The sequence below is a fragment of the Malaclemys terrapin genome, chromosome 6, assembly GCF_027887155.1.
Source record: "Malaclemys terrapin pileata isolate rMalTer1 chromosome 6, rMalTer1.hap1, whole genome shotgun sequence".
Taxonomy (NCBI): domain Eukaryota; kingdom Metazoa; phylum Chordata; order Testudines; family Emydidae; genus Malaclemys; species Malaclemys terrapin.
This window is the reverse complement of record NC_071510.1, coordinates 23,497,047-23,518,560: the sequence shown is the minus strand read 5'-3', so window position 1 is coordinate 23,518,560 and position 21,514 is coordinate 23,497,047. Positions and strand designations below refer to the sequence as shown.

Sequence of the window (21,514 nt, the reverse complement as noted above, 5' to 3'; positions counted from 1 at the left end):
TACTGTCCAGTGTTCATATGGCTCTATTAACAGCATTTGAATCAACTTTCAACACACTGTGGAGATGGAAGTGGAAAGCTTGATGTCTCTAGTAAAGGTATGAAAACTCAGAGTCCTGGAAAAACTGACTCTTTTCTTTCTCAAGAGCAAAGAATCTTGTAGCTTTCAATAGCTCAAGCGAAAGGTCTAGCTTAAGATTTAAAGTAGGCTCAGGAGCTCTTCTGTAGCTTTCCATGATAAAAGTAAAATGGGTCCCATGTAGAACTAACTACCATTCATTTTGGGTTTTTTTTAAAGGATAATTATCATTAGTGGTATGATACCATTCTTTGCTTCTCCTTTCTTCAGATCAACCAGCAGTCTGCTGTACTCTTTTTTTAAAAACTTCAAGGCCAGATTCCAGAGGAAATTTAAGACCGACACAACCTTTGTAGACCGGTCATCGGCCTACGACAGAGTCTGGATTTAGGGCTTGATGCTGAAGCTTGCAAGGATGAACCCCTGTCGCAAAACACCATGCCTGCTATGGACGATGCTGAGCAATAGGTGGCTGTGTGTCCACTTGGGCAACAAAGTCATTTCACCCTAGTTCCTCACCAATGGACTGCCACAAGGCTCAGTACTCGAGCCAATGCTTTTTAATGTCTGCACGAGCAACATGCCTCCAAATTTGCATAGGCAAATGACCTCGCCTGGCAACACAAGCAGCCAACTTCGGTGACATCGAGTCCACCTTGACCAGAGACCTAAACCCAGGGAGGAATAGTTCCAGAAATGGAGGCTCAAGACAAATCCTCACAAAACAGCAGTCACCGCATTCCATCTTGTTAACAGGAACGCTAAGAGCATCCTAAAATTGACCTTCTGTGGCCACACTGTGCGACATGACCACACTCTGACCTATCTTGTAGTGAAGCTTGATTGCATGCTAACATTCCACAACCATCTGAAGAAGGTAGCTCCCAAGATGAAGACAATGGTCAGCCTGGTCCAGTAACTGGCAAGCATAAGCTGGGAAGCACTTGCATGCATGTTACAGACATCAGCGATGGCCCTTGTGTACTCTGTAGCCAAGTACGCTGCAACCATATAAATAAGAAGTAGCCATACTCTACTTGTTGATGTCCAACTGACTACAACAATGCGGTGCATCACTGGAATCCTTAAGTCGACCCCAACACCCTGGCTGCCCATGCTGTCACACATTACTCCCACATCCATTTGCCATGATGCCACAACCCTTCGGGAATTTTTGAGGATGATGGAAAATGAATGTCTTCCCATCCACCAGGACCTTAACAACATCCCTCACCACCGCTTGAAGTCAAGTAAGCCCTTGTGGACCCACGCATTTAACCTTCAACAATGCAACTTCAACCCTGATGAAACCTAGAAAGCTGAATGGAGCTCACAAGAAGTCACAAACACACACCTAGTGAAAGACCCGGAGCAGCAGATTTATGGCTTCGATCTCCCATGAAGTTCCTGGATAAGCCTAAACCATATCCACACAAACCATGGAAGATGTGGATACTTGCTGCACAAATGGAAAATGTAAGACTCTCTAGTGTGCGACTGGTCACCCAGAGCAGACCATGGAACATATAACAACTCAATGCCTGATTCACAAATATTAATGAGGTATCACAGCAATACACTCTGCTACTCCAGATGCAATTATCCTGCTTAACCATCTAGATATAAAATTGTAGTTGTTGCTCTACATTTATAGAGTTGTCCTACACCTACTTTGCTCTCCCAAAAATGCCAGCCTCAACTCTCCTGATAAGAGGAAGCTGGGTGATGTAATGAATAGGGAGGATTTTGGACCTTACATGGTATCCCAAGATTTAATTTTATTGGATTGGGCCAAAAAAACAGAGCCAAATTTCAGTTTCATTTATGATCCCACTAACACCAGGTTTACAGAGCTATTGTAATACTCTTAGCATCCCCTAAACCATTAACAAAAGTTTATGACCCAGTCACCTTAAAAAAAATTGCAATAAATCATAACCAACTGCCCTTTAAAATGTAGCCTTTGAAACAAACATTTTAACTGTTTACAATCCCTAAGTAGTGCCAGACTGTATATTAAGACTTAGATTACCTTAACAAATAAATACACACACCAGCTGGAAGTATGTTCTACCATGAGCCAATCAGTGATGCTCTGCCCCTGTCTTTCGTCTACCCTTCTGTTCTTGTTTTAGGCATTTCTTTCTATCCCACCCTCTAATAATTGGTAAAGCACTTGTGACAGTCATAACAGCCAATCCCAGAGTATAAATATTTAGCCAATTTAATCCCAGGAGAGGTATGATTGGTGATGTTGATTCCTTCTCCCCTATGCCTCTTAAGAGCATAAGAACATAAGAGTGGCCATACTGGGTCAGACCAACGGTCCACCCAGCCCAGTATCCTGTCTACCAACAGTGGCTAATGCCAGGTGCCCCAGAGGGAGTGAACCTAACAGGTAATGATCAAGGGATCTCTCTCCTGCCATCCATCTCCAACCTCTGACAAACAGAGGCTAGGGTCACCATTCGTTACCCATCCTGGCTAATAGCCATTAATGGACTTAACCTTCATGAATTTATCCAGTTCTCTTTTAAACTCTGTTATAGTCCTAGCCTTCACAACCTCCTCAGGCAAGGAGTTCCACAGGTTGACTGTGCTTGTGTGAAGAAGAACTTCCTTTTATTTGTTTTAAACATGCTGCCCATTAATTTCATTTGGTGGCCTCTAGTTCTTATATTATGGGAACAAGTAAATAACTTTTCCTTATCCACTTTCTCTACACCACTCATGATTTTATATACCTCTATCATATCCCCCCTTAGTCTCCTCTTTTCCAAGCTGAAAAGTCCTAGCCTCTTTAATCTCTCCTCATATGGAACCCATTCCAAACCCTTAATCATTTTAGTTGCCCTTCCCTAAACCTTTTCTAAACCTTTTCTTCTCTTTTTCCCCCATAGGTGTGTTTACAGTAGAAAATGGCTTATTCCATTTTCAGTAACTGTAACTAGCCACATCAGTGCTATTTATTATCATTATTTATTATTATTATTATTATTATTATTATTAACAGTGTAAACTCTTGGGTAGACCTGGCACAAGCATTTTTACTCAAGGTCAGATGACATGGTGGCCACAGAAAAACATTTAGTGGAATGCTTCCCTACATTATTTCTTGAATCAACTGGATTGTCCTTCTCTTACAAAGTACTATAATTAAATATAAAAACAATAAAAGATGTGTACAGCATAGCATAATACTTCAAGCTAACTCTAAGCCTTCTACGTTGAATTTCTTTTCTATAAACCCACAGTGTGTTTTCACAACAGTTACCATTTTAGGATATTTCCTAATTTATAAATAATTTAATCTGTGAACAAAACAGAGACAGTTAACCATGAAATACAACACTATAAATACATTCAAGGGGTTCTGGTAATATAATAAATCACAAGAGCAAAGTTTGCTTCTTTATGTTGGTTGCCAGAACTCAAAATGTGTTTATAGCTTTGTTCCCTTTCCTATTTTTTATTCCATATAACAGATTTTACAGTTGTGCCCCTTCTTCTAAACCCTCATTATCCTTTGAGTTAAAGAGAAAAAGAACCCACCACTTGTTAATACACGGCAGTGTCATTTCAGTTGCTCTCTCCCATAACACCAGCAAGGTCTTGGATTTCAGAAATTCAACATTGCCAGTTTCTAATTAATTTTAAAAAGTTAAAATCGGGGGTGTACACGGCTTCAGAGATAGCTTTGTTAATAGAAAGTGAAAGTCATTGTGCAAAACAGACAAATCCTATTCAAAACCAGTCAGCTGGATGGCAACTGTTTTTGTTTGTTTTGTAAACAAACGAGAAAGGACCTACATTGCTGCAGCTTTTGCCACTAATTTTGAAGATCTGAGTGCATGCTTATAAGGCATGGAAACTTCAGTAATGCAGAGATCCAACACTACATCTATGAATTAATGCATGTGCCTTCGGCTGGCTTTTTTTAAAATGGAAATGCTTTGAGATATATGCCTTATTGTTTTATGGTAAATTCAATGCTTGCAGCATGTTGTCTGCAATAGTTTCCCTAACTTTAAAAAACACAAACAACATTTGTTTCCATTATCACAAATAGCTTGTTATGAGAAATTAATTACACCTTCCCCTTTCTTTCACTGTTTGCCCACAACTGTACTACAGTTGCCAGGAGTACTACATCCATTCTTTCTGCATAAATAAAAATCTCTGAAATGGACAAACACGCAAAAGCAATCTCTAGATTCTAAATCTAGTTAAGAGGTTTCTCCCCTAGCTTGGCCTTCAGCACATTAGTTGCCCAAGAGCACCATCTGGTGGACAGAGAGTAATTTGGGAAATAAAAGTTCTGTCTAAAAAAAATAATTTCCCTTTTTATCAATGATTCCCCATCTTTTCTAGCTGGAACCTCCTCCCAGCAATGACTTGGTGCCAGGCGTCACCTCTCACTTTCCTCCAGATCCCCTTGCGCCTTGTCCTGGCATGGATGCCCCATCACATAGTGTGTCGACCCCTCCTCTCTCTCCTGTTTTTTTCCCGTCCCTATTCCTTCGACCACTACTCCTCCCCCTGCCTTTTTTTTTTTTTTTTTAAATGGTATTGCTTTTATTCCACAGGCTGCTATTTTACTTCTTTTCCGCCCTGGTCACTTGTCCGCACCTCTAATCATCTCCCAGTTTATTGTCTACCCACTACCAGTCTCCATCAATTCTATTTCTGTGTTGTTATAATTCTCATCTCCTCCTTGGTCTTCTGGCCTCTCCCCTTGTATTCACTTGTTGCAGTGTAATGAAAACACAACTCATTGGGACAGGAAATCTTTGTCCGTGTGTCTCGACCAAAGCTGATAGGTGGTACTGGTTCCAGAAACACTTTTCCCTTTTGCACCTCTCCCTTAGACGTGACTGGGTTCATTTCACTCTGGAGATGCTTGTGTGATGTTGTCCTCATGACAGTTATCTTAACGATATCAAGATTTATTAAAACCACAGAGAAAATGGAATTAAACCAAAAAAATGGTTCACATAGATTCACACTTCTCAAAGAAAAACTAGAGAAATCATTCCCAGTTTAGTTAGAGAGGAAAATAAGAAAAGTGAAAGCTTCTAACTTTTGAAAGCAATCCTTTCTCTCTACCCCGTTTTGGTCAGATTGTCTGCATCTCTTGCTGTCCAGAGAACAACAAACTCTTTGTGTGTCTAGAGAGCTCTCTTATCAAATCTTCCCCGATCCAGTGCTGCTACCCTAGCTTTCAAAACCAGTTTTCTCCAGTTATATGCATACATAATAGGGTTTACATGCACTGATTTCTCCATGAGCTGGACCACTGGGGATACAAATATCTTTCACTGATTATTAATAGCTTTCAAAGACTTAACTACCTAGTTCAGATACCGTCTTTCAGACGACCTTGGCTGGTTGAATTCTAATTTTGGTCAGGCCTCCCATTAAACTCCAGTAAGCAATTTGTCTTTTGACAAACCCTCTGTCACAGGGCTTGTCTACACTTCCCGGATGATCAATGCTGTGGCGATCGATGCATCGATGGTTGATTTAGCAGGTCTAGTGCAGATCCGCTAAATCGACCGGCGATCACTCTCCCGTCGACTCCTATACTCCACCTGATCGAGAAGAGTAAGGGGAGTCAACGGGAGAGCACCTCCCGTAGACATCGTGTAGTGTGGACCCCGCAGTAAGTAGATCTAAGCTACGTCAATTTGAGTTACCCTATTCATGTAACTCAAATTGCATAGCTTAGATCGACTTTTCCCTTTAGTGTAGACAAGCCCCAAGTTACACACTACTTCTCCTAGTGATTACAAAGATAGCAGGGAGCATTTAAAGAAGTGCTAAGAACCACCATCAAAAAGTGGAGGGAACACAGACCCTTATGAAGGAAGGATTCACCCAGTAAGTTGGGAGACGCGCATGTATTCTTACAAAAATAATTTTGCTTCTCCTTTTTGAAGGTCTCATTGCTTAACTACTCCCTTAGGATATTATGCAGTTTCTTGAATGGCTCTCTAAGTAGCAAAAACTGATGCTGATAGGTATTTCACATTTCTCTGACTGTATAATGAGAGCTGTACTAACAGTCACCTGTGTCAACAACCAGCAAAATCCTACTTCCTCTTGAAATTTCCTTTCTCCGCTATTTCAATCAGAAATAGGTAGTAATTCTAAGGGCATTTCTATGCAGCCAGAGACCTGACCAGCTGTGTAAACAGTATTGCAACTAATCTTCTAAGGTGAAGCAGTTGGAAAGATGAAGCTATTTCAAGACTTTTTTTTTTTTCTCCAAAGCCGAAGAATGTTGGTTAAAACCGTATTAACTTTCCTCACAAGAGAAGAACAGAGGTAGGATAACGCATGAGGTGGTAAAAAGAAGGAACCTCAAGAACTAGAGAGGTCCAGAGAGTAGAATGATTCCTGAGGCCAGACAGAGGATCTGTACATAGCCATCTCGGAAGAGAATGATCTGACTCATGCAGGTTCCTCAGACCTAAGGTCAATCATAAACTTGTTAGGAAACTCACAAGTTCAAGGGACCTTGGGATGAACCTCTGATCCCATTCCGGATGAAATCAAAGTTGACCTTTTTCAGAGTAACAGCCGTGTTAGTCTGTATCCGCAAAAAGAAGAACAGGAGTACTTGTGGCACCTTAGAGACTAACAAATTTATTAGAGCATACGCTTTCGTGGACTACAGCCCACTTCTTCGGATGCAAGTTGACCTTGACAGTCCTCAGATCCAAGCCCCTTCCTCAGACTAAGATTGCTTCTGAGATGACAAAGTGAGCATATCCAAGCAGCCAAGAAGAGAAAGACAGAAGAGGAATCAGCAAGTCTAGAAGAATGAAGTGTGAACTCAGAATCATCCCAGGCCCACCAGGTCTAAAGCACCACACTCATCTCAGAAGTCAAAGGGGCAACAAACCAGCAACAGAATCACTACAGGAAATAAATTTTCTTTAGCGCTAATGTGGAGGAGGACTAATTCAGGTGAGTTTTGACACCGCCTCATCGAGAAGGAGTTTCAGGTAGCACTCATATTTGAAGAGGGCAAAATCATGCACATGCAGAACACCTTTTAAGGGAGTGTCCATCTTAACAACCTATCAGACATTAAAATACCACAGTGATAGGGGACATACAACACCCGAGTGCTGGTCTGCCCTAGACACCATCCCATCGCATGATGCGTAACACTTACAACCTGATTTTTGCTCCAAATCTGACAGACTATCAATTAGGGTGGATTTAGATTTGAATGCACACAATCCCACTCACTGGAAATCGACTGAGCAGAACCAATAACAAAAAGCACTGAGGTGGCAGGAAATGTGTAACAGAGCTGATTCTGCACAAACAAACAAACAAACATACATGTCTATATTTTTGAAAGATTGTAACTAGACAAACTAGTTTATCCAAAAAAATAAGCTGCTACAGCAAGATCTTATAGATACCAGAAATGCTTAGCTAAGGACAGTTGAGCCCCTCTAGCAGTGTTCAGATTCATAAGGGGGCACACTGCTTCCCAAGAGGGTCTAAAGCGCCTCATACTAAGGGCACGTGCAACTCAAAAGTGGGGATCTTGAGAGACAATTTTCAAGAGATACCTGGTTCTCAGCTGCAATACAAGAGTGCAACATTAACTAACCTTTCGGGCCAGGGTTGAGGAGGGGGGAAATGACATGTATAAAACTATACATACTTCATCATAAATGCTCCCGTTGATATCTGCTCCATAGATCGGTGCCACAAAGGTTAAATTCTTCCAGTATTTACGCTCCAGATCTTCATAATCTATATATCTTGGAGTGCAGTATCTGCAGAGGGAGAATGAAATTAAAGGCCATGTTTCAGAGGACCTCAATTGAAAAAGTTGTCCTTTCACCCTCATGGTTTGGATGTCTCCCAACATCCACGTTCCTGATGTGCTCTATACTTGATTTTGCAGACCAAGTACTTTTAGACAAATATAAGAGTTTCACACTCTTTAGTCCTTTCACATATTCAACAGTCCTAAACCCATAGGTTTCATAGTAGCAATGCTTTCAAAGTAACACTGGGTAATGTCTTTCACAGGATTTATGTCACTATTAGTCCTGTGCTACCCAGATAATTTGTCCCTGTCTCAACAGATGGAAGGAACTGCCTGTTCTGAGTTTTAGGCCATTAAGTGTGATTGTTGTCACGCAAGGCTCTTGAAAGAGCCAATATACTACTAGTTGGTGGCCCTACAGTCTCTCTTCACCACCCCATCCTCCATTTTAGCCTACCGCATTTCCTGGGCTGGTGAAAAGGCACTACTGTTAATAGGCAATATGGTCACCAGTTCCTACCCCTGTACTGTAGGAGCATAAACACCAAAGAGTGTGCAAACACATGCTGGTTCTAGCACAAGTAGATCCTGCAGATTATCCCCAACAGGTCCAAAAGGCAAATGTTCTGCCCTTTAGTAGCCCAGGCCAGAAGCAAGGGGAGGAATCCCAGTGCTCCTGGGGCCTTGCTTTCCTTTCTCCCTCTCCCACATAAAGCTTTTTTGGGAGAAATGCACCAGTTCTTCCAGTTGGCAGAAATCTTTGGAGGATCTTGTCTTCATCCCTTTGCTTGTCCCAGACACATGGGGCATTTTTACATCCTTTTCTGAGGCCTGGAAAGATTCTTCTAACTTCCCATAGAGGGAGTATGCTTCTATTGCTATTGCCAAGCAGCCTACTCTGCCAAAACCTTTTCCTCAGAGTGTTTGGCCACAGTACTCCCTTATTTAGAAAGTCTTTAGAAAGGGAAATTTGCTTCCATAAATGCGACAACTTGAGAGGGGGAGAGAGTTCTAGATCAACTCTGCAAGCTCTTTCTGTTCAGACTGCTTGGAAGAAAACTTGGAAGTACAGGAAACAGGAAGTCATGCAGCTGACACAGCTCCTATTGAGAAGGATGGAGGAAGAGCCTCATGGTGAACTGACTGTCTCTCAACAAACAGGAGCTGAACCCCAGCAATCCATGAGTAACCTACAGACCAGGGCTTCTCTTAAATGCAGTTTATCACTCAGACTAGAGCCCTTCAGCCATGTTAAGATGACATCCACGTTCAGGGCATTCTCATCTGGGTATCCCAAATGAAGGGGAAAGCAATTTAGTGTCACAGAGATATGCCCATAGAAAGGAAGCTGTCCTCCACAGAAACCTGACCTCTTTGAAGAGAGGGGAAAAATCTTCTTTAAAGAAAGGTTAGGAGCTTCTGCTATTACATTAAGAAGAACAGGAGTACTTGTGGCACCTTAGAGACTAACAAATTTATTAGAGCATAAGCTTTCGTGGACTACAGCCCACTTCTTCGGATGCATCCGAAGAAGTGGGCTGTAGTCCACGAAAGCTTATGCTCTAATAAATTTGTTAGTCTCTAAGGTGCCACAAGTACTCCTGTTCTTCTTTTTGCGGATACAGACTAACACGGCTGTTACTCTGAAACTTGCTATTACATTGTTTAAGAAGAATGTAACAAGTTAGGAGGCTTTTTAAGAACTCCTAACTCATATAGCTTTATTAAATATAACAAAGCAATATGATATTATAGGTAGAGGGATAAAAATTCTAATTACAGATACTTCTAAAATATTTTCTATTATGGTGTGTGCAGAATTACAGTTCTGTTTGCACTCGTGGGATATCCTATGCAAGTGCATGGTTACGCATTATTTCACCACTTGTGAGTAAAAGGAACAATCCAAACTATGCCTATAAGACGTTTATATGACTACATGGCATTTTATATTCTATAATTTTATATATAGAAGTTATATTTTATATCCCCCTATGCAGATGTGAGCATATAAAACAAATGATATAGCAATCTAAACAGAGTTTATTATCAGCAGGATTTAAAGTATGCTGGATCATAAGGGGTCACAGACACAGGAAATTAAAATTTTAAAAAGTGAGCCCAGTTGCAGAGGTGCACTCTTTTAGTACCACCTTGGAGGAAAAGCCTTCTGGTTGGCTGCTTTACCCACTTGTCTGCCTCCTGGGGAAGAGCAGCCAATCAGGGATGCTGCAAGAGGCAGACAGTTATTTCCCTTCTCCTCAGGAGCCCACACTATTCACGGGGGGGTGGAGGGGGAAAGAAGGCAGGGGGAAGTGAGCAGAAAGATCGCACCCACTCAGAGCAGTTCGATCAGGACAGTTCTACTCCCTCTTTCCCCACCCTCCTAAGAGCAATAAGACAGCTCCTCTGCTCCTTCCCCCTCTGCTCTCCCTCCCGTGCAGCACCTGGCCTGGGAAGGGTCTCCGTTCCAGCCTCCCTTCCCTCAGGCTGGTGGGAGGGGCTGAAGAATTCCAGGTGCTGCAAGAGGCGCACAGGTGAGGTGGGGGGCAAAATTGATGTGGGCACTGAAGGGGGTAGTATAAATATGGGGGTAAAATTGACTTGGGGCGTGGTGGGGGCAGAATTACTGGTAGAAAGGGGACAGAACAGATGTGAGGAGTGGGAGAAAAACTGATTTGGGGATAGGGGGATGGGTAGACGTTGGGGTGATGACTGACTCTCCATTTTTTTAAGACCATTCTAAGCACTGAGTAGTGCCTTCTACCAAGTCCTAGAAGAAGGACAAGGATGGCCTTCAGTAAGTAAGATAGACATAAAAATCACCTGGTGCCTAAAAAGGTAAAAATCACAGTGGGAGAAGGTTACATATTCTCCTTTCCAAACAGAATACTGAATATACATACTTGTCACTGTTGGCCAGTTGCCTGAACTCTTTCACGGTCATTGGCTTTTTCTGAATGTTGTATTGAGTGAAAAGCCCTGATTGACCAGTGACCATCTGCTGAATTGGAGCTGGAATCACTAGATCATCAATGTCGTCGTAATGTTTTCTCGGCTTCCACTCCTTGGGTGGGATCACCTGAAAAGTCAGAGCAGCAATACACCAATCAGCATAGCTACTGCTCATGTCAAAAATACTTTTGAAGTGGATGAAGAAACAAATAATTTCATTAAATCGAATACAGAAAACTTAGCAGATCTGACTGAAAGATTTAAAGATTTAAATACTGTACGTTAAAAAAAATCTTGTTGTCCATGAACATTGAGAACCATCTAATTTAAACATAACATCTTCAATGTTTTTTAAAACTAGATAAAAGTACAGAGTTATTTGCTGAATGCCTCTCTCCATCTTCCTATCTGGGTTATTCAGCAAATCTTACAAAGTCTGGTCTATACACAATTTTTATTCCAATTTAAACTATTTCATTTAGGGCAGTGGTCCCCAATGCGGTGCCCACGGGCGCCATGGCGCCTGCTGGGGCACTTATGTGCGCCCGCCTAGTGCCCAGCAGGGGGGAGAAGCCATGGCCCTGGGCCTGCCAGGGACAGAGAACTCCAGGGCTGCAGGCGCCAGCGTTCTCGCTCCCAGGCAGGCGCGGTGATGCGGCTTAAGCCGGAGAGAAGCCGTGGCCCCGCGCCTGCCGGGGACAGAACTCCAGGGCTGCTTGGGGCGGCAAAAAGCCGGGAGGCAGCCCCGGCCAGAGCCCTGCCGCTGGAGAGCCAGAGCATCGTCCCCTGGAGACAAGCCCGGGCTGCGGCAGCGAGAGGGGCTCCCAGAGAGTGTGAGGAGCCGGGGAGGGAGGGAAGCGGGGCCCGAGATACAGGCAAGGAGGAGGGGTCCTGCTGCCGCCACCGCTATTGCTGCTGCTCTGAGTCTCCCCAGGGCGCAGCGGCGTTTTCCCACCCGAGTGGGCTGTGCAGGACGCCGCCGGGCTGTGCAGGGGGCGCGGACCCCAGCTCGCACGCTGATGGGGCAAGTGGCTGGGCAGCCTGAGCTGCCCCCGGACCTAGACCGCTGCCCACCTCCCCTGCCTCAGTCCCGTGCTGCTTGCCCCAGGCCCCCACAGTGCCAGGGGCGGGGAAAGGCAGAGCCCGGCTCCAAGCGGGGCATACTGCCCCCGCCGCGGGACCCCCGTGGCTCGGGCACCTGGGGGTCAGTGTCCATCCTCTTAGTTCTGCCTGCATGGGGTTAAGGAAGCAGCTGTCAGTGCCTGCCCCTCTCAGCCCTTGCACCCCCCATCCTGCTCGCAGTCTCTTCTCTTGTACCTCCCCACATCGCTCCTTCGTCGAACCCCTTCCCCTTGTACTCTCCCTTCACCCTCACCTCTCCCCTTGTACCGTTCCCCAGACCTCTCCTCCCACACACACCCCTTCCCCTGCACCTCTTCTCCCACACCCCTCCTGATATCCCCTCTCCTGCTCCACTCTCCTCCGCAAGTACATCACACCCCGCTTTTCTGCTCCAGCGTAGAGCCCCCAAGCACTCCCACACCTGCTCCTCTGCCTGAACCCTCTTTACTAGAACCCCATCCCTTTCCCGGTACAAGGTTTGAGGGTTAGTCCCTATGCCTTCTATGTGCATTTGGGTGCGGGTGGGGGAGGGCACTGGTGGGGGGGGGAAAGGGGGGAGAACCCAGGGCTGGGGTGGAGGGCAGCCAAAAATTTTTTTGCTTGGGGCGGCAAAAAACCTAGAGCTGGCCCTGCCCCGGCAGGCGCCACCTAGTGCCCAGCAGGGGAGAGAAGCTGTGGCCCCGCGCCTGCTGGAGACAGAGTACTCCGGGGCTGCGGGCACCAGTGTTCTCTGCCCTCACGGCTTCACTCCAGCTTCTCTCTGGATTCATATATCATGTATATATATCGCTTCCTGGCTCTCCGAGCTCTGGTCAAGTGAAAAAATTCTTTAAATATGATTTTTTTGTATTATTTAATGTACAAATACAAAATAAGCCTTGAAAATTGTTGGTGGCCGCCCCACTCTTCTGAAATCATGAATGTGCTACTGGCCACAAAAAGGTTGGGGACCACTGATTTAGGGGCATGATTTTTTTTAAACCAAATATGTTAAATTGGTATAACCCCTCATATGGATGCAGATATATTGGGTTACCTTAAACAGAGTTTATTCCCATAAATTTATGTAATAAAACTAAGTACAAAAACTGTGTGTACACAAGCCCCAGTTGATTGTAAAGTTTGGGGGAGGGGGTTCGTTTCAAGTTCTGATTCACCCCGTCTGATTCCAAGTTCTGCTATGACTAAGCAGGCACCATGCTGTTCCCAGCCATCAGGAATTTTACAGAAGCCTGAGTTCATCCAAATGGTCTCAGACAAGTGTCTTGTTTTAGGGTATTGGGTAGTTTTGAAAAGATGTTTTCTATATTATTAGAGCCCAAATGGAACTCTCTCTAAATTCCAAATAGTCATAGATTCTAGGACTGGAAGGGACCTCGAGAGGTCATCGAGTCCAGTCCCCTGCCCGCATGGCGGGACCAAATACTGTCTAGACCATCCCGGATAGACATTTATCTAACCTACTCTTAAATATCTCCAGAGATGGAGATTCCACAACCTCCCTAGGCAATTTATTCCAGTGTTTAACCACCCTGACAGTTAGGAACTTTTTCCTAATGTCCAACCAAACCTCCCTTGCTGCAGTTTAAGCCCATTGCTTCTTGTTCTATCCTTAGAGGCTAAGATGAACAAGTTTTCTCCCTCCTCCTTATGACACCCTTTTAGATACCTGAAAACTGCTATCATGTCCCCTCTCAGTCTTCTCTTTTCCAAACTAAACAAACCCAATTCTTTCAGCCTTCCTTCACAGGTCATGTTCTCAAGACCTTTAATCATTCTTGTTGCTCTTCTCTGGACCCTTTCCAATTTCTCCACATCTTTCTTGAAATGCTGTGCCCAGAACTGGACACAATACTCCAGCTGAGGCCTAACCAGAGCAGAGTAGAGCGGAAGAATGACTTCTCGTGTCTTGCTCACAACACACCTGTTAATACATCCCAGAATCATGTTTGCTTTTTTTCCCAACAGCACCACACTGTTGACTCATATTTAGCTTGTGGTCCACTATAACCCCTAGATCCCTTTCTGCCGTACTCCCTCCTAGACAGTCTCTTCCCATTCTGTATGTGTGAAACTGATTTTTTCTTCCTAAGTGGAGCACTTTGCATTTGTCTTTGTTAAACTTCATCCTGTTAACTCAGACCATTTCTCCAATTTGTCCAGATCATTTTGAATTATGACTCTGTCCTCCAAAGCAGTTGCAATCCCTCCCAGTTTGGTAACATCCGCAAACTTAATAAGAGTACTTTCTATGCCAATATCTAAGTCGTTAATGAAGATATTGAACAGAGCCGGTCACAAAACAGACCCCTGCAGAACCCCACTCATTATGCCTTTCCAGCAGGATTGGGAACCATTAATAACAACTCTCTGAGTACGGTTATCCAGCCAGTTATGCACCCACCTTATAGTAGCCCCATCTAAATTGTATTTGCCTAGTTTATCGATAAGAATATCATGCGAGACCGTATCAAATGCCTTACTAAAGTCTAGGTATACCACATCCACAGCTTCTCCCTTATCCACAAGACTCGTTATCCTATCAAAGAAAGCTATCAGATTGGTTTGACATGATTTGTTCTTTACAAATCCATGCTGACTGTTCCCTATCACTTTACCACCTTCCAAGTGTTTGCAGATGATTTCCTTAATTACTTGCTCCATATCTTCCCTGGCACAGAAGTTCAACTAACTGGTCTGTAGTTTCCTGGGTTGTTTTTATTTCCCTTTTTATAGATGGGCACTATATTTGCCCTCTTCCAGTCTTCTGGAATCTCTCCCGTCTCCCATGATTTTCCAAAGATAATAGCTAGAGGCTCAGATACCTCCTCTATTAGCACCTTGAGTATTCTAGGATGCATTTCATCAGGCCCTGGTGACTTGCAGGCATCTAACTTTTCTAAGTGATTTTTAACTTGTTCTTTTTTTATTTTATCTGCTAAACCTACCCCCTTCCCATTAGCATTCACTATGTTAGGCATTCCTTCAGACTTCTCGGTGAAGACCGAAACAAAGAAGTCATTAAGCATCTCTGCCATTTCCAAGTTTCCTGTTACTGTTTCTCCCTCTTCACTAAGCAGTGGGCCTACCCTGTCTTTGGTCTTCCTCTTGCTTCTAATGTATTGATAAAAAGTCTTCTTGTTTCCTTTTATTCCCGTAGCTAGTTTGAGCTCATTTTGTGCCTTTGCCTTTCTAATCTTGCCCCTGCATTCCTGTGTTGTTTGCCCATGTTCATCCTTTGTAATCTGTCCTAGTTTCCATTTTTTATATGACTCCTTTTTATTTTTTAGATCATGCAAGATCTCGTGGTTAAGCCAAGGTGGTCTTTTGCCACATTTTCTATCTTTCCTAACCAGCGGAATAGCTTGCTTTTGGGCCCTTAATAGTGTCCCTTTTGAAAAACTGCCAACTCTCTCAGTTGTTTTTCCCCTCAGTCTTGATTCCCATGGGACCTTACCTATCAGCTCTCTGAGCTTACCAAAATCTGTCTTCCTGAAATCCATTGTCTCTATTTTGCTGTTCTCCCTTCTACCCTTCCTTAGAATTGCAAACTCTATGATTTCATGATCACTTTCACCCAAGCTGCCTTCTACTTTCAAATTCTCAACCAGTTCCTCCCTATTTGTTAATATCAAGTCTAGAACAGCTTCCCCCCCGTAGCTTTTTCAACCTTCTGAAATAAAAAGTTGTCTGCAATGCAGTCCAAGAATTTGTTGGATAGTCTATGCCCTGCTGTGTTATTTTCCCCAACATAAATATTGTCTATTTATCTTTTAATTCACTACTTTGTCAACAAGACATCTTTTAAAAACACTGCAACAGCTATTGTTTATGTAGAGTTCTTTATATATAAACTTTTTACATTTGTATTGTTATTAAAAGACTGAAGACATTTCCTCCTCTTTCCCCCCCAACCTTTAGTTTTGTCTTTTTATATGCTACAAACATTGGCAGTGTTTGTGCTGCTTACAAAAACTAAACACAGCAAGCATGGCACTGTTAGTTATTTCTTTATATGCGCATTAGCATCAGCAGTGATGCTAACAAAAGTCTTGGATGAGTTTATTATAGTTAATCTGAATTCCCTCTGATAGCAGGCTGTTTCTTCAAAATGCAAATATTTTAGGGTTATATATAAAAGTGGCTATTGCATTTTTGTTTATCTTTAAAACACCTTAGTGAGAGTATGGAATTTTAGAATACATCTGAGATCTGGAGATCGTTCATTGTCTCCAGATAACAACCAGGTCAAATTTTAAACCTAACCCATTGGAACAGGTCTTTCTGAGACTGGGCTGTTTCCATTGTTCACAGTATAAAACTGCACAAACCTAAAACATGTAGGAAATACAAATTTAGACAACCAAAGAAAATGTTTTTAGCAGATAACCATTTCCTGTTAAAGGCATACTTAATGCTTTTAGTTTAATCCTGCACTTCCTACATGGTTAAAACTCACTTTTTTTTTTTTTTTTTATTTTATTAACTTTGATGTGACCTTTGTCCATCTAGGGACTGCAACATTGGGCCCAATGTTTCCTCTTCTTAAAGAAACAAGAGTGCTCAACTGCCTAGTCTTGTAGTTTCTATTAATGTTTTCACACAAATCTTAACACGTTATATGCACAAAAAATACAAAACACTGCTTTGGAAGCAGAGAAGCCATGCATTCAAAATATATGCATAAAAATCAAAGATGTGCATAGACATTTCCATTTTCATGACTATTAGGCATGAACTTGTAGGTATGGCTCCACAATGTGAATATTAAAAACCAGCATTTGCATTCTTTTGTTTAATTCAAGGTCAATAGTGTTTTGTTTTTAGCAATATGCAGCATGAAATATTTTTGTGAATAGTGGCCAAAGTATCCTCCTTCAGCAAACTGGAGCACACTTACTGTTTAATTGTATTACAGTAGTGCTTAGCGAGCCCACCTGAGATTGGGACCTCACTGTGCTATGCGCTCTCCCTGTAGTGAGAGACAGTCCCTGCTCTGAAGACTTTACAATCTAAATAGACATGATAGACAAAGGTTGGGGACAGGGAACAGACACAGAAATTAAGTGACTTGCCTAAGATAAGTAGTTCAATGGCAGACCTGAGGACAGAACCTAAAGGTCTCTTGACTCTCAGTAAAGTACCCTTTCCACTAGGTCATGCAGCCTCCCCATTAACGTTTAGCAAAACTATCATCTTCCAAATCACGAGCGTCAAATTCATTCCATGGAGAAAGCCAAATTCTACTTTTAACTGTGGTCTATAGCTTTATGTTGCTCAGTGTTCAAACATAAAAAAGGACGGACTAAAACAGGGGTTCTCATAACAAATTTTTTGGTGGCCTCAGAGTGCGGCCACCAACTCTTGCTGGTGACCATGCTGACATTTTTTCCTAAAATACTTAATTAACTTTAGGAAAAACAAATAAATATGCACGTATACACCTCCAAATCATTGTTATTTATTTATGTTGGGTGTTTTCCAGACTCAGTAATAAAAATAATTTACGGTTGTCTCTATTCTTTAATGGACCTAAACAGAATAGAAATACAAATACGGCACTTTGCATGTTCTTGTTTTATTGCTGTTGTTTCTTTTGCTTTTTTAGTTGTACCCCTCCACCCCCCAAGACTTGCTAGCTGGTAAGTCTTCTGCTGTGAAAAGTGATATTTGTACGTTTGTGAATATCACTTTTCACAGCAGACTTACTCAGCCCCGGCAAGCCCTGGGACAAATTAAGCCCCGGATGGGGAAGTGGGCAGGGAGGCAGCGGGGTCCAGGACAATGGCGGGATAGTGAGCCTGGGGCCAAAGCCTGGAACCAGAGCCTGCCACCGCGTGGACCGAGTTCAAAGCCCTGTGGCCAAAGCCTGCCTCCCTACCCTTGGGAAAATGGGGAATTCACCAGCTGCCTGCACCTCCAGCATTTGTGTCTCTGGGGAGAAGGGCCACTGCTTTGCGCCCTGTCCCCTACCCCCACCCCCATCACAGCCCAAGAGGCTGTGGCCGCAAGTAAAGGCCCTAGAGACTGCATTGGAGAAACACTGGACTAAAACCAAAACAGTGCAACATTCAGGCTTTATTCCTCCTTCAACATATACTGTGCTCTCTCATCAAGCACTTCCTGAAAGCAGAGTTCTCGCTCCTATACATAATTATAGTATGGCTCTCCTTTTTTGGGTAGCTATCTAACATAACAGAGGTATACATTTAGGACTACATACTCCCCTCAGTCTCCCATTGATTTTAATAATCAGTTTGCAAAAAGATCAAAGGTAGAATATGGCCTTTATTTAGTAGTTAAACTTTTAGTTACCATTGTGTATTATTTCCTCGCTAACTTATCACATTCAGAATCACTTATTGGAAAAACAGGCTCACTGTTAGGATTGACACACTATCAGGCCTTTGTGTCTCTTCTTTTCCTAGTTTCTCTCCCCCTCCCCTACCTCTCTCTCTCTCCCCCCCCTCCTAACTCCCTCTCTCCTCCTTTATTCCCTCTGCATTTTCTTCCCTAAAGCAACTCAGAGCTTCCCCTCTCTGTGAGCATCACTACCCTCCACTTCCTCTTCGCATCTGATAAAGTGATCAGCAATAATATAGTGCTGACATTTAAAGTGAAACATGCCTCTGCAGCAGGGATGTTTGATCAGACTGTCGGAGATCCAGAAATAGAACACCTGCATAAGTGGGTCAAGGCAAGGACCAAAAGTCAAGGATAGAGGAGAAAGAAATCTAGAGGGAGAATGCCTTTGAAAAGATTCTGTGGGTGATTGAAGAACAGAAGCATGTTCTACAGAATGTGTTAGGGGCCACAAGTACAAAGGTGCAGACTTTGGTATTTGTGGGAGGGAGAGAAAAAAAAAATAGAATTCACTAAGGTGCACACTTGATTCTGAAGGAAGGGTGTGCTTGTACTAGAGTCTGCTCTCTAAGGAACAGAAAGTCCTTACGACAGCTATGTTCTGGTAAAAGTCCAGTTTTACTGAACAGGACAGAAGCAGCAAGAAGGTGGGATGTTACAAAGAGGCAATAGCAAAAGGTTGGTTATTACGATGTTTGATCTGATGTTACTTGTTAAGACCAAACAGGAGTTCTCCTCATGATTAAGAATATTCTGTACAGCTTTCCCAAGAAATGGGCAAGACTATATGGGGCAGGTATGTTACAGATTGTGCTGCCCCATTAGTGGGAGCTGTGCTTAATTACCTGACTCTCAGGTGATGGGTTTGAGCTTGGACCAATGGTAAGGTCAGGTGACTAGGCATTGCATAAGGGTAGCAGAGGTTGGCTACCTATAAGAGGGAGTCTTCTCCCTCAAAGAGGAAAACCATGGGATGGCTCTCTGGAGAGGGCCAGAGTAGGCCTGGCACAGAATCCCAGCTTAGAGAGATATGGGGAGCTGAGAGATAGCATGAGCAGGGGCCTGATGTCCTAATAAAAGGGTAAAGAGGAGGAAGAAAAAAGTAAGACCCACCTGCAGGGGATGACTTTACCTAGCAGCCAGAGAAAAAGGCTTTGTTGGAGTTATGTGCAGAGATGGGCAGGAGCAAATCCCTTAAGTGGGAATTAGGAGCCCAGATGAGGCATAATGAACTGGTGAACCTGGAGAAGAAGGCTAGGAAATTGTGTCTGTGAATGAAACTGTTAGTTTATGTTAACAAACCAGACTCCAGAAAGGGAGAGTAATTCTCAAGCATAAGAGTTGTGGAGTTTTATTTTCCTGAGGAAGGAAGAAAGGAAACTGAGGCAGCAGTAGGGTCTCATTGGATGAGGCAAGACCCTATTTTAGGGGACAGGGAAGAACAAATTGATTGTCTCTCATGCTGCTGTCATCCCTCTTTCTCCCTGCATCTGACTCTACATGAAGCTCTCACAGCATGCAGCAGCCATTTTGCTGTGGTTGCTGGCCTGCTCTAGAAGGGAGGTATAGTCAAAACAATTTGTTCTTAAGATACTGTGGGTCTGACCAATTACTACCCCTTGGGGACAAGAATGACAAGTTACTTGCAGTGTTCCAGAAAAATCCTTTGATTTTTATAAGCAGGTGTTGCAATTAGTGGTAGCAGCTTCAAGATGGCAAAAACACTTTTGCCTAAGTTTCTTCTCAGCAGATGAAACTGGAATCTGTGAGTACTTGATACACTCTGAGCTGCTGCTCTCTGTGAATGAGTGGACTGATGAGAAAGCACCACAGAACATAGCAGTGTTTTTGAATGATGATGCTGAACCTTTACACCAGAAGCTTCCCAGTATGAATCATGGATCTTACAGACAATTACACAAACACTTATATGACCTCTAGGAGAGATCTGTTTTTGAAATACTGGAGGGAATGACAAGATTAGAGTAAGAGAAAGGGGAACCCCTGCCTACTTTATTTGCATTGAGGAGCCTGTTTAATAGGGCTTTCCCTGCCCCTCATAATCTGTGAGATAGCTTGAGTAAAGCAGAACCATCTGCACTGGATCTGGAACTGGCAAAGCAGAGAGGGACCTATGTCCAGTGACAGGACATGAGCGAATCCTGTGTGAAAAGTCAGTCTATAAATGGTTTAACAGAGGAACTTCATAACCTGCTGGTGAAGGAAGATAACATACTGGATAAATGTATGGACGAGATTATGTGCAGAGTTACAAATGTGGATACCTTCTTAAAGGTATCAGCTATTAATTCCCAGACCCAGGGTGATTCCTTTATACCAAATGCTGCGCTTCAAGAAATGATTGCTAGTGAAGTGGCTAAAAACGTAGAGGAGTCCCAGTGCAAGATATTTGCAGAGATCCCATGGGTCAAATAAGAGCAACAGTCTCCCAAGTAGTTCCCAGGTCATATGACATTTGCAGGTAATGAGGAGGCAAAGCCCATGGGAGACAGAATTGCCCAAGCAGAGGGAAGCCACACCAAAGAAATCAGAAGTTGCTGACAGAAGCATCCATAGAAGACAATGGAAGAAAGCAATTAAAACAGCTATTCTTACAGTATGCTAGTGTGTTCTCCAAGAATAATGGGAAGCTTGGGAGATATGATCAGATGCAACATCCCTTAAGCAAGGGACTGTTCCTGTGAGGCAAATCCTAAAGGATGCTAAATTGCATGCGAGAGGATGTCCTGCTTAGACCATCTAGATCACCTTGGGCATCCCCAATTATAATCGTGAAAAGGCCCAGCGGAGACTTAAGAAAATTTATTGAATACAAGAGACATAACTAAAGAGTTCAAGATAGCAGCCTTTGAGTCACTGAAGGAAACACTGCTAAACCATGCTGTGTTTGAATTTCCAGACTCATCCTGTCCATTTGTGATAACCTGTGATGGCTTATGGTCAGATTTGCATTTGAACAAATTGATTAGCTCAGTTGGCAGAGGCTGGTGGCCTTTGGAAGTCAAAAATTAAATGAGGAGAGAAAACAAAAATTCAGCAACAGTACTGGAATTTCTGGCAATTGTGGAGGCCCTTGGGGCCTATCATCCATATTTACTAGGTTCAGAATTCATAGTTCACCGTAAACATGGAAAGTAATAGATGGTTGTGAATGCTCTCAGCTGGATGAGGACAGTG

At 43.1% G+C, this 21,514-nt stretch overlaps 1 protein-coding gene across 4 annotated transcripts in view; it reads right to left on the bottom strand.

Annotated features, from left to right (window-relative positions):
* The window catches only part of KDM4C (lysine demethylase 4C), a 428,281-nt gene that overhangs the window by 363,354 nt on the left and 43,413 nt on the right, over nt 1-21,514 (bottom strand). For 3 of the 4 annotated variants that reach the window (XM_054032415.1, XM_054032416.1, XM_054032418.1), the window contains 2 exons: nt 10,783-10,958; nt 7,766-7,880 (listed from right to left, as the gene is read on the bottom strand). In XM_054032415.1, coding sequence (XP_053888390.1) covers nt 7,766-7,880; nt 10,783-10,958 — 291 coding nt within the window. Of the gene's footprint in view, nt 1-7,765; nt 7,881-10,782; nt 10,959-21,514 lie in introns of those variants that run through there. The other variant, XM_054032419.1, reaches the window with a different exon arrangement.